Here is a 13,707-nt window from a genome sequence, read left to right as displayed (position 1 = left end):
TTTTTTTTTTTTTTTTTTTTTTTCTCATATCGGGGATTGAACTCAGGACCTTGTACTTCTGAGGCAGGCAGTGGAACCACTGTGCTAAATCCCCGGCACTTGCCTCATTAGCTTCTATCCACTGTTCTATGTGTATAAGTATGTACTTCAGGGCTGGAGATGTAGCTTACTTCCCTAGCATAAGAGAGGGAGGGGGATGGGAGGGGGCCAGGAAGTGGAGGGGAACAGGGAGAGAGATTATTGGCCAACACTTGATGAGAGATGTTTTAGTTGATACTGATTTGTGTCATTTCATTTGTCATTTTATGCTGAAGTGGATAACCTTATTCATATTCATTTTGCATGTTATACATGCACATATGTCTATAAAATAATTGCTGTAACTAAGATTTCTGGCTCCAGGAGTAAATGCATCTGTGATTTGGAAAGAGACTGCCGGATCGCCTGCCATAGGGCCTATATCACATTGCACCTTCCTGTCCTCCTCCCGGGAAAGGAATGCACTGCCTCACCTAACAGAATACTGCCAAACTTCAACACTTTTTTCCCACTCCAATAAGGGAGAAATACCATTTCAGGGTCTTTTTAATTGACGTCTTTATTTTGTAAGTCATTTATATTACTGTTTATATGCAAAATGTTTAAATCTTCTGCCATCTTTGTTTTAAAGTAGATTTGTAGTCCTTGTTCTTGATTTCTGGGAGCTTTGTACATATTAAGAAACTTAACCCTTTATGCACTGTATTGTCTTCTAATTACTGTGAGGTATCTGTTTTCACTAATAGATGGTGAAGACAGAAAAGACTACAGCCTGGAATCCACAGTAATACTGTATTTAAGTTCAACTTTAACAATAACGAACCCTTGACATGTATTAAATATGATGCTTTGATTCCACTCTCTAGTTTAGTCTTCACAACGATTCTAGGAGGTGTCAGTTATTAATAGGTCAACATGAACCAGAGGATATTGGGTATCTTCCGGAGGTCACACAGCTTGCGAATGGCAGAGTCAGTGTTCAGAGCTATTCATCTGACCCCAGAGTCTGGGCTGTTAATTATAATGCTAATAACTAGGAGTCCCGAGCAAACCACGAGATCAGCAGAAAACTTCAAGCTCAGGTCAGGAGGTTGCTGGCTGTGAATCTTGCGAATGAGCTCCTGGAGTTGGGAGGGGGTTGCATTAGATGCTCGCCAAGAACTATGAGAGTCTTGCCTTTATGTTTTTCAGTGATACTATGCTGGATCCAAAAGACAAATCAGAGCATATGGGGCTGGGGATTCAGCTCAGTGGTTCTGCTGCCTGCTTTGCAAGCACAAGGACCCAAGTTCGATCCCTAGCACCAAAAAAAAAAAAAAAAAAAAAAAAAAAAAAAAAAAAATCAGAACATACGATGTGCCAAATGGGGCCTCTCTCTTTCTATTGCTTCACCCACCCTGCAATGCTTCCACACCGCTCACAGCAACAATAAGACACAATTACAAACGGGGGCTTTGTAGTGAATTGTTATGACACACTGGGTTTCTCAGTCTGTGTATGTGTAGGGACATCCTTTTTAGTGCTTCGCATAAGGAAGCTCTCAGTAAATCGTTCTATCAAATTAACACATGAACGATGGCAAGGTTTATTCTAAAATGCGATCGTATTCTGAGAACGATTCAGTCAGATGGTAACAGAGGTAACCACGCAGTTGGGAACCACTGAGCATGCGCTCTACACGAGCGCAGCGCTAAGGATGCTGGGCCACGAAGATGCTTGAGGTAGGTTTCTCAACAAGTATGCAGAAGAAAAGCCGGTAACAGAGGCAGAACAGCTAACAAGTGCCTTGCGGAGGCTTGGCTCTTAGATAGTGAGCAGGAAGAACGCCACAGGAATGTTAGTGGGGAACTTCCTAAAGCAGACTTTGGACGTGAGGTGAAGTGAGAGGGCCTTTCAGCTGAGAAGAGGGTCTGGAGCAAAGACACAGAAGTAGAGAGTTTAGTCAGGTGTTTGTGGGCTTCGGCGTGCACTTCTTGAGTGGCTTCAGAGATACATAAAACTACACAGGCGAGACTGGAACCTCGGTGAAGAGGACCCGGAATGTAAAACATGGGCCACGATGGCTCCCACAGGCTCTGGAATGAAGCAGCGACCTGGTGAAAGCGGCGTTTGAGGAGCTAGATGTGTCAGCCACATACAGGGTGAGGCAGAGTAAGAAGGGCTAAAGTCAGCAGGCAGGTGAAAGTTAGGAGATGGGCACAGTGATCCTAGTAGTGGGAGAAAAGGTTTATCTGGGGAGGTAGCCACGGAATAGGAAGGAAGGGAGAGGGCATCTGAAAGGAGCTGTGGATGACGAAAAGTCTAGTGCTTTGTGGAAAGAGTGAAACTATGAAGACTAAACGGACAATAGGCAAAGCACAGCAGGGAGGGCTTTTAGGGCAGTGAAAATTCTCTTTATGATACTCTGTGGTGCCTCTCACCACACATTGTACATCTGTCCACACCTGTGGGATAGACGGTGCTAAGAGCCACCCGGATTGTGCACTACGGATGCTGGGTGACAAGGATGTGTCAGTGTGGTTCATCAGCCGTAATGAGTGTACCACACTGGCTGTTGATAATGAGGGAGGCTGTGCTTGATAGCAGCTCCGGCTATAAAGACTATAAATTGTAGAGTTTGTAGACTATAAATATGTTTTTTCTTATAGTTATGGATGTTGGGAAGGGCAAAACCAAAGTCTGGTGAGACCCCAACCCCTTTGTGATTCCAAGATGGCACTTTTTCTCTGTGTCCTCATAGAGTGAGAAGAGGAGACCTGTTTTACAAAGACACTATCGCAGTCAGAAGGGCTCTTCCCTCCTGGACTAATTACCTCCTGAAGGTCCCACCTCCAAACACTGGGGCCTTGGGGCCGGGATTTCAACATTTGAATCAAGGGGATCATGTACCTTCAGACTGTAACAGCTCATGTCAGGCAAAGGGCATTGGGAAATCTCTGTAACGTTCTCTGAATTTTGAATCTAAAAATGACATGTCCTAAAATATCACATTTAAAAAATGTTTTATTGAAGAGTGAAATAAAAACTACTAATGGACAAAAAAAGTATACATTTTTGTTACTACCAGTGTCATGTATTAGCATTGAGGAAATGTGGCCAAGAACAATTATTTTTGTCTTTTGAAATCAAAGGTCAAATCTAACAACAAGTGGTAAATGCAAAAATGTCTTGGTACAGGCCTGGTTTCATTCTGAAGGTAATTCTTTGTATGGTGGAGGTTAACTCAGAGCCTTATCTATATTGAAAGCATTGAGAGCGTAATGCATCTAGATTAGGCAGGTGAATTAGAAGGTAGTCATGGTGGCTGCATAACTGTGTGTGTGCAAAAACTGCTGAATTGTACATTTCAGGTGAGTGAATTGATGTTGTCACTTCTATATCATCATTAATTCTGCTATCTTTAAAAGCAATGTAAAATCTATTTATGGCTTTACAGAATGGTTCTTAAGACTTAAACAAATCATAAATAACTATCCACTTCTATCCTCCTCCAAAAGAAAAAAAAGATTATCACCCCAAGATGGCCACAGAATCACGTTTCCATCTTTGGACAGCAGGCAAAAAGCAGCAAAAAAGAAAAATAAGCAACAAAAACCCTAAAATCAAGACTCCTCAGGCTGGTCAGAATGCTGGCTGTCCTCTTCTCTCAGGGGTCTGTAATGTTCTGCTTTCCCAGACCCGGAGGGGACTCTCAACCAAGATCTGGACTGGGGTCTGTCTACTGGACTAGGTTTTTCCTTTCACAGATTTTTATTTTATTTTATTTTATTTGCTAAAAGGAAAACTCCTCAGGCAATGTAAACCTGAGCTATTCACAGGAGGAAAAATAAAACTTGCTGAATCATTATTTATTAGACATGCATTTTGCAAGCCCAAAAGCTAAATCTATTAACCTGGAATTTTAAATAAGTCAGCGAATCGCGGAATGGAAGAGTAGTTACTCATGTTCATAAACCCCCCAAAATGCTGTCTAATTTGTCTTGGAGTCTTTTGCTTGAGAATGCAGTCTTGTTTTTAAAATACCCACTCAAGTCATTCATCATGTAGAAAAAATAGTGAAGAAAGAGTGTACCTGGACTCTTCATGCCCATTTATCACGTTAAACCACAGGACACTTAATTCCAGAAGGAAAATGTTTCCTAGGTGACATCGTGGCCCCCGGAGCCCCCCCCCGGCACATCCATCCCTCACAAGGGGGTCTGCTGTCAAGTATGTGGCAGCCTCCGTTCTCCCAGTCTGCCAGTTGTGCGGTACTCAGAAAGGATGAGTGGGAGACTCCAGGGGCAGTGGCTTGGCCTTCCTTCTGTGCAGACTCTTGCCATCCATCACTTGGGCAGTTTAAAGGCAAAGGAGTCTGGGAAGGTGACTACAGATTCACTTCTGGTCATTGATTGTGGTCTTTAGTTCTTCAGTTTTAATATATACCTCTTCACCCTCTGTTATTATGGCTTTATCGCATCCTGCTTTTAAAAATACTTCTCAGTTTTAGAGGAGTACTATTCCCTACACCACTAGTATTGGCTCTATGCAAACAACGGGTTTTTGTTGTTATTGTTTTTGCAATTTCAGGAAGTAGAATAATCCAGACGTTTCTGTACTAGAGGATTTCCACCTCCGTGCCCAGAAAACACTTTGTGTAATCAGTCCTTCTTTTCAGTCACTTTCTGTTTCCATTTCAGAGCAGCAAGAGGGGGCTTACTGCATTATAGAAGTATTATCATAACCATAGGCCCCTCATCGCCACCCTGATGAGGGAGAGTGGGCCCTAGCCACACACAGCAGGAAGTTCCTCTGTGGGCGTGCAATGCTCCCATTCCTTTTCTGTTGTATTAGTCACTTTTCCGCTGCTGGGACAAAATACCTGGCACCTGCAACCTAAAAGAGGAGAGATTGATTCTTTAGCGCACAGTGTCAGAGGTTTCAGCCCATGGTCATTGGGCCCAAGGCTGAAACGCAATGGTGGAAGAGCATAACAAGAAAGTTACTCAACTCATGGCATCCAGGAAGCAGAGAAAACAGGAGAAGAGTCCTAGAGGAAGAGACCACAGACCAGATACAGAGTCCCAAGGTCATGACCTCATGATGCACTCCTGCCCCACCTCCTAATAGTCCACTTAGTTATGAATTCATCAATGGGCTTGGTACCCTCACAATCTAATCACCTCTGCCGGAGTCTCTTACTCCAGTCAAGTTGACATTCAAGATTAACAGGCACAGCTGTCTTAATAGATTTCAGCTCTTCAACTCCACGCAGTCATATTTGTACTCATGACAGAATTTAGGCCACGTACATCCCTAGAAAGTATCTAGTGAACAACCAGCTGTCATACAGCCATGCAGGCAGCCTCTGCTCTGAACTCTGGGGTCGTTAGCATCTAAGGCAGACCACAGAGACCAACACGTTTATGGATCGAGTACATTAAATTTTTTCTGAGCCAAACTACACTAATAGCATGTCATTAGAGTAAGGAAATAAACCGAGGGCCAAGTGAGAGTATGCTGTAAATGACTGTCTGCTCTGCAAGATGAAGACAAAAATAAACTCAGCAGCTCTCGTTTATTGACACATACTGTGTGTCAGGCAAAGATGAGTGTTTTATCTCAATCCTCAGCCTAGTCCAATAAGATGGGAACTATTATTCCTCCCTTTTAAAGGTGGGATCTGTGTGCCGGGCGTCGTGGCGCACTCCTGTAATCCTAGCACTTGCAAGGCTGAGGCAGGAGGATGGCTGTGAGTTCAAGATCAGCCTGGACTACATAGCGAGTTCTAGGTCAGTCTCAACTACATAGTGAGACCCTGTCTCAAAAAACCAAAAAAAAAAAAAAAAAAAAATTAAGAAATTAAAAAAAAAAATAAAGGTGGGATCTACTGAGGAACTAAAAAGCTCATTTGTCCAGAATCTCACAAGCTATCCTGACAGAGCTGGAATGCGAGCTGCGTAAGCGCTAGACCACCAATTTGAATTGATTTCGTTTGGTGAGGATGAGTCAGCTGTAGAAACGGGGATTTCAGGATTGCAGCTTTCCTTGGGAAGACTCAAACCATCTTTAGCAAGTTAACTCCGTCATCCCATTCCTCATCACTGTCAGAGAATTAAAAACAGAGCAGAGCAGCACAGAATAAAATAAAGTCAAACTGCTGCCTCTTCGGAGATTACTAAATGTGCCCATGAGCCTTACATCTGATCTATGTCTACAAAAGCACGGTTTCATTAGCACACACAGCAATCGTAGTTTCAGTTTACTTCCATCTTTCTTCTTTTGACTAGAAATAGTCACCTGCGGCTCCTTCAATTTTTATTATGAGTACAATCCTGAAAATTAAAATTTTGAAAGTCGGCCCCACTTTTAATGCTTGCAGCTAAGTGATTGCCTTCCCTGTTTGACCACCCCTGAGGCCACACCTGTGGGGTGACCCAGGAGGCAGCCAGAGAGAATGCAGAAACCAAGTGTTCAAAAGGATTCTTGGGGGTATAAATACATATTTTTCTAGTCCAGGTATAAGTAAAGAACATTTATCTAGCGGAATTGTATTTAACAGTAGTACAATATTGCTTCCTACCTGGGCAACTGGCCTGTGCCCTCTGCCTTAGTTCCCACATCTGCAGGCACTGCAGGAAGTGCTGACAAGAATTAATTGGCTTTCCTGAGCCTTAAAGCTCAGCTCTAATTCTAAGCTCCTGCAATCCCCACAGAACTCTGCTCTACAAAATCTGCAGTCCAGAAGGACTTTCTGTTGACAGGAGTTCTATTTTATGGGCACCAAATAAGACATACGCATTTTCAAATTCAGTAAATTAGCATCTTCATCATTTTTCAGGGTATTTAGCTCAGTCTAAGAAAATAAGACATGATAAAAGTCAACACATTTGGACTAAGTATTGTTTTTGTGATGATTCTGTTATGGCTGTATCTAAAAATGTGTTTAAAAAACAAAAGGATACGATATAAAATTTAAGTAAACCTGAAAGACATTTCCAAGTGCCATAATCTCAAATGCCAATATCCCATAAGATCAAACCCCTTAAACTCCAGAAAAATAAAATCCCCAAAAGCATAATCCTGAAAGACTTAATAAAAATTATTTGAGAAATTCACTTACATTTTTAGAAAAGGGATTTATTTGAGAAACATCAGAGTACTTCATGAACTGCTTTATACAATAAAATAGTCAATTGCAGCATATGTACTTTTTGCAAGCATAAATACTCAGGCATACTAACAACAGTCACAAGTGTATAACAATTATGAGCAATATTATATTCGTCAATTGCTGAAAAAGTGAGATATATAAACACATACAACTGTGGCTGATAACTGTGTGCACCCAGCTTTGATGATGGTCACCTGAAATACTAATACAACCTAAAATCAATCAAAACTACAGTGGGTCACCATTACAAGTGCAGCTACTAAAGAGCTGAGAGCTCAAGAAATTTTATCTTTCTCAAATGCAGACGTGCGAAAGAGACATCTCTTCAATTATTGAGGAAGTCTCGGCATTTTTGTGCTCATGCGCCATGCTTACAGAGATAACTCTGTAGTATGCACTTTCACAAATTCAAATTTGTAAAAAAAATGCATACAATGGAATTGAAACTCTAATGTCTTTGCACAGTTTATACGACCAGTATTGGAAATGATGCAAGGTTGAGCTATGTAGCATACGAATTGTACAATGCTGAAATTTTGAAATAATGAAAGCAATCTATAAAAAGGAAAACCAATGCTAAACAGAAAACTCAACCTATGAAAAAGTGCATTGCAGAGAGACATTACAGTCAGTTGCAAGTAGTGCACCAGAGCTGACCTATTTTCAAGATCATTAACTGTATTTTGAAGTCTTCCATCAGGATGAATAGTGGCTCATTTTCTTCTAGGGCTTGGCTCTCTGTGGAGAATATGTTCACATTTACTTTGTCCACTGAGACTCACATGCTAATCTCTCCTGGTCACTCCCTCATAGTCACACCGGAAATAATGCTTTATCAGTTTCTAGGTATCCATCCTTTTAACAGGGTACAACTGTTCTGTGAAACTTGCGGGCAGAATTTACAGTGTGGAAAGGGGGGTCTTCCCGTCCTGGGCTCCCTGAGCAAGACAAAGCTGGTGGGGTAAAAGTCTCAGCACTGACAGTTCGTATCCACTGTTCATTCTATTTATGGTTTCTCAAATAACGCAGAGGCAATCTACAGTCTCTTCCCTTAAATATAATCCTACCTCTGATGCCCTCCTCCCCTTCTCTGGGACATTACCTCAGGGAAATTTATATTGATTGTGTTTTACAGGACAGGAAGAAGTAAGGAAGTTGTGTCAGACCAAAGTGGCAGGAAATCAATACAAAAATCAAGGAAAGTTGGAAGAGGCCTCTGCATTCATCCCAACCAGCTTTTCACACAGTGCTGGTTCCTACCTGGACGGGTGCTGGTCTGTCTGCCTAAAATCAAACAATCCTTGCTCCCAGATAGAGCCCCACTCTATTGCTGGATAACTCCAATTCTTACAATTATTTTTCACATGCCAGGTTTTAAAATGTGCTCTTAGTAACTTGCCTTAATTAATTAGTTCTACTTTGTTCTCAATAGCTGCGTAGAATAAGTCCAGTCATTGATTGACTGGTCGGTACGTTCATTTATTTATTCACTTGGTACTGAATGCCTACCATATACAATAAAGCCTCAGTCTCCAGGAGCTGCCAGATCAGTAGATGATAACACGGACATAGGTGCTGTGTTGTACACGCCATGTAAGCAGTATAGATTCAGTGCTACAAGAATGAGGAAAGGCATGGAAGGACAGAGTCTAGCAGTCCTATAGGTACGGTCAGTGCTACAGTCTGAAAGTTTGTCTCCAACTATATGTTGAAATCGTAGTCTCCGCACAGTGGGTGATATTTGGAAATGAAGATATTTAGGAAGTAAGGAGGTGAGGAGGAACAGCGTCTGCTATAACTGACGCACCTGAGACTGCTCCCTGGAGACAGGCTTTCGCGAGGAGAAAAAAAAGTTTATTTCCATGAACAGAGACTAAAATCCAAGGACTAAAATGAGGGTAGATTTTTTAGCAGCTAGCTGGGAAAAGCCGAATTTATTACATCTGTATGTGAATGGGCTAACCTTGGGAAAGAGAAATAGCAGCTAGCTAGGAATGACTTCATCTGTGGGTGGATGGGCTAACATTGAGAGAGAGAGAGATTGACATTAGCAGCTAACCGGGAAAGGAGTCAGGCTTATTTAAGGCCTAAGGAATCTAAGGTGAAATGTTTATGATCGAGTCCAAGGACAGTCTGCACAGGTGTGTGGACAATCACTGGACTTTTTGAAGCCAGGGAGATTGTCTTCTGTTTACTGAGAAATAGCTTGTCCTTGGCTGAAAGGAGGTTGTATGCTTTGTTCTGTTTGTTTGTGAAAACTCACGTAGGTTAGCCATGACCATGTCCATAAAAAAGAGGCCGCTAGGGTGCCCCTTCCCTCCATCACATGAGGTTATGGCAAAAACCCATACGGGAAGCTGGTCTTCACCAGACACTAAGTCTCCTGGCACCTTGACCGTGGGCTCGGCCTCCAGAATAAGATTCTGTGATTTATAAGCTACCTAGTTGATGGTATTTTTGTTGTAGCATCCCAAATGAACTTACAAAATCAGCAAACTCGTAATGGAGGAAGTTGCCTCTAAACCTCTTATCTTTCATGACTTAGAATTGGACAGCAGATATGTGGGTGTGAAGACTGACATGACAGCGTGTTGGGGAAGTGAGGAGTAGTTTACACTAATTAGAGCCTAGTGTGTGAACTGGAGAGTGAAAGAACGGGCTAGACAAGGTTGGACAAGCATATGTGAGACACAGGGTTTTGTGTGTCTGGAGTGGAGGGTTAGTCCAGGGAGCAGCGGAGACTGCTTGTGGTGCAGGCAGGATTCAGTCTGCCTGGAGTGCTGAGCTGCAGAGATTCAGGGTCATGCAGGAAGGTAGGGCACTGCCCTGGGGCTGGTGCTGAGCAAGTGAGACCTGTGTGATCACTCCCGAGGCAGGGGACACAGGCTGGAAGGAAATGCAGCACACCAGGTATGGGAGAAAATAGCTGGGAGCCCTGTGGCCGCCCCTGCCATAGAAGCTGGGTGGTCATGAGCCCCGGACATCCTGGAGGCAGCCCTGGGAGCCGCCTTCTGGGTCTTCCTCTCCAGCGGAGCATTCCTTTTCCCACTCCCATACCTTCAGATGCTTGAGATCAGCAGACAAACCCACCCCGATTACATCTGTGGGCGGTTCTGAGTAATCTGTGACAGAGACTGTTAGGGTCCACATGTCTGTAATGAAACATTTCTGTGCCTCCAGTGAGTCCTGCGAGTAGCTTGGGCCCATGTAGAGAAAGAAGTTCTAAGAACCCGTTAGGATAAAAGTGTGCACTCATGGGTTGAAGTGTAATAAGCTCTTCTTTGGGTGATCTGCGTATTCTTAGGCAAAATGGCCCACCATTGTTGTTACTTGTGTTTCTGCTGAGCTATGTTGAGGTCCGACTTGAAAAGAGGGGGGCTGGTACAAGCCAAGGAGATGCAATTCAAAGCCTTGCTGAAATGTACAGATTTGAGCTTGTCTGTTGCTCACACATTGGTGGATAAACTGATTCTCACTAGTAATTTGGGGAACTCTTCCGTCTTATTTTCTCACATAAACCTGAATTTTTGTACCTCATTTTAAACTTCATTATTAATGTTTATTGAGTGCCTATGATGCATGAAGATTGGTTGCTTGCTGGGCTAAAGTAGTGAACAAAATAGTCAAAGGTTCCTGTCCTCATGGAGCATAACCAGCTAAAAGAGACAGTCAGTAAGTAACCAATACATGAGGAGTTCGAAGGAGATGAGTGATGTAGGAAAAAGGAAAAGAGGAGCGTGGAAGGGAACGGGATTCCTGGAGTGGGGAGGTGAGCAGGTTGCCATCTGAGGGAGTCGTCAGGATCCTGTTCCCTAAAGAGCTGGCATTTGAGCAAGGACCGGGAGGGGAGGGAAGGGAATCAGGTGTGCAGGTATCTAGAGGATGAAGGTTCCAAGGAAAGAAACCAGCAGCAGTGCTGAGATGGAGAGCACAAGTGGGGGAGAGATTTTGTGCTTTTCCGTCCACCGTGGACGTATTGGAGTGTTGCAACCGAGGAGCGAGGAAAAGACTAAAGTCAAGTGTATTTGCGTAAATGATAAAACAGAATTACTTAGGAAAAAAGCCTTCTAAATGTATTTAAGGCAATGCAAAGGGAGTTAGGGGAAATCTCCTGGCTCATAGGCTTTTTAGATTTGGTCCTGGCTCCACCACTTACTGCCTGTGAGATCTTATGTGACTTATTTAACCTGGTTCTTGGTTTTCACACCTCTAAAATGAGCCTAACAAGTACCAACCTTGTGGGATTATTTCAACGAATAAATGAGTCACTGTACATGAAAAGCTTGGAACTTTGTCTGACACACCAATAACTCAAACTCTGGCTATTGATATTATTGTTACCTCTAGTATTTAGGTTACTACTATTATTTAGGTTACATTAGGTGCCTTAGTCTTGTATATTCTTCAGGTATGTCTTAAGGGTTTTTATATTGTGCATGTTGTGTGTGTGTTTATGCATTTGTATGATATGTTTTTATGTGAGGTATTGAGAGTATAAGGCTATATGTAAAAATTTTTCTCCTTAGCACAGTAAATCCTCAGTAAATGTTGGTTTTCTTCTTTTCTGGCAGCATTTTACAGCAAAGAAAAGCAATGGCAGGCTTTCTCTTGCTACACACTATCAATGCAGGGGTTTTTTTTGTCTGTTTTGTTTGTGGGTTTTTTTTTTTTTTTTTTTTGGCTGCAGTGAATGACAGGTGAAATGTTCTACAGACTCAAACTTGGAAACTCATTTTGCCCATAGCACCACCAGTAGAAGAGAGGGATTCCCAGTAGGGTAACTTGAATATCACTAGAAAGCAAAGAATTATCAGCAGAGGAATGAACAAGGAGGGAAGCAAATGAAGGGGGAAAATGAACCAGTAGGAAGACACACCATGAAGACACACCACTTTGGGAAGTGGCCTCAGACTAGGAATCCCTTTTCCCTCAGGAATTTAGAAAAGAAAATGGGTGGGGTCCGTCTAAAAGGAGCAAGAGTCATGAGTGAACAGGCTGACCAGAGCAACTTCTGGAGGCCTCCCTCAGCTCTGCAGTTCTCCAGGAGCAGCTCCTCACTGGCCCTTACCCTACTGCTACACTTGCAAACTTTGTTAGCCTACATTTCCATCTCTGCCTAAAAGCTATTATGACTTAAGTGCGAAGAGAGTTTCTTTTTAATGCTATGGAGTCAAAGTCACTGTGTATGCAGTTAGTAGATGTTGAAAATCAGCTTTCTAGTCCTGTGGGATCTGTCTCCAGCATACTTGGTAGCTTTTGTGAGCCACTGGGTCTGCTAACTGGAAAAGACCAGAGCTATAGAACCTTAGGGAGTCATGGGAAATTAGCACACCCATGCTCCAAAGGTACTTCGAGGTCTTAGGAGGAGGGAGGGATACTACGTCCCCAGGAGACGTGGCTGGCGGATGGCTTAGGTTACAGCCAGGTGCCCACTCACAGTCTGCTGCTGTTTGATTGGCAGGTGCAGCTGCTCTCGCCAGTGGTCTGGATCATTCCTTCTTGACAACACCAGAAGATGCAGAAGGAGCATGTTATACATCGCTGATTTCCAACATCTGTTACTCACCTCAAGAGGAGTCTACATATTTCACTGGGATTCTTCAGAAGGACAATGGTCACATCACTACTTCTGAGAGCCCTGAGGAGTTGGGGACCCCTGGACCGTCCTTACCAGAGGCGCCTGGCATGGAGTCTCGTGGCTTATTTAGTTCTGATTCTGGAATAGAGATGACTCCTGCAGAGTCCACTGACGTGAACATGATCCTAGCAGACCCTCTGGGCCAGATGAAGGCAGAAGCCTGCAAGTACATTGACATCACCAGGCCAGAGGAGGTGAAATGTCAAGGGCAACGTCTCCCTGACTTGGAGGATAAAGACTTGGACTTTAAAAGCAAGGACACTGAAATCTCAATAAAACCGGGAGGCGTCCGTGAACCTGACACACCAGCTCCTGTGGAGGGGAAAGTCATCAAGGACCACTTGTTTGAAGAATCCACCTTTGCTCCTCACACAGATGACTTCTCTGAGGAGCAGCATACTCCCCTGGTGACAGCCCCCATCAGAATCACGCTGACTGAGACTGAGCCTGCTGTCACGACTTACATCCAAGACAAGACCCCAGAGAAGCAGGACGTCTGTCTGAAGCCAAGTCCTGACATGGTCCCCACTGTCACTGTCTCAGAGCCTGAAGATGATAGTCCAGAATCTGTCACTCCTCCTTCTTCTAGTACAGGTAAAGGCGCTGGGATTCCCTGCCCTGAGCTCCAAAGTACTCACCTGGAGTAGAGACTCGTATCTAAAGTATTTGACTTTGTGGGCCCCTCAGCTTCCCTTAGTTTTAGCATGTCACCTTTTCAGGTTTGTGTCCACCACAGAAAGGTTGAGATCCAGTATTGGCCCTAAAGTCCTGTCACATTGTCCTTGTACAATCTTTCTTCATCAGAGGGGGAAGCAAACATTAACACACACACACACACACACACACACACACACACACACACACACACACACACACA

The 13,707-nt window shown here is 43.4% G+C and overlaps 1 protein-coding gene across 1 annotated transcript in view; it reads left to right on the top strand.

Annotated features, from left to right (window-relative positions):
- LOC104849471 (reticulon-1) overlaps positions 1-13,707 on the top strand; it is a 118,146-nt gene that overhangs the window by 92,091 nt on the left and 12,348 nt on the right. Inside the window, exon 2 of the mRNA XM_010605920.3 lies at positions 12,654-13,424. Within this exon, the coding sequence (XP_010604222.3) occupies positions 12,878-13,424 (547 nt within the window). The 5' untranslated portion in view covers positions 12,654-12,877. The remainder of the gene's footprint in view (positions 1-12,653; positions 13,425-13,707) is intronic.

The sequence above is a fragment of the Fukomys damarensis genome, unplaced genomic scaffold, assembly GCF_012274545.1.
Source record: "Fukomys damarensis isolate Sample0158 unplaced genomic scaffold, DMR_v1.0_HiC HiC_scaffold_21, whole genome shotgun sequence".
In the NCBI taxonomy this organism is placed as follows: domain Eukaryota; kingdom Metazoa; phylum Chordata; class Mammalia; order Rodentia; family Bathyergidae; genus Fukomys; species Fukomys damarensis.
Note: the sequence above shows the minus strand (reverse complement) of the source record. Positions and strands in the feature narration are given on the sequence as shown.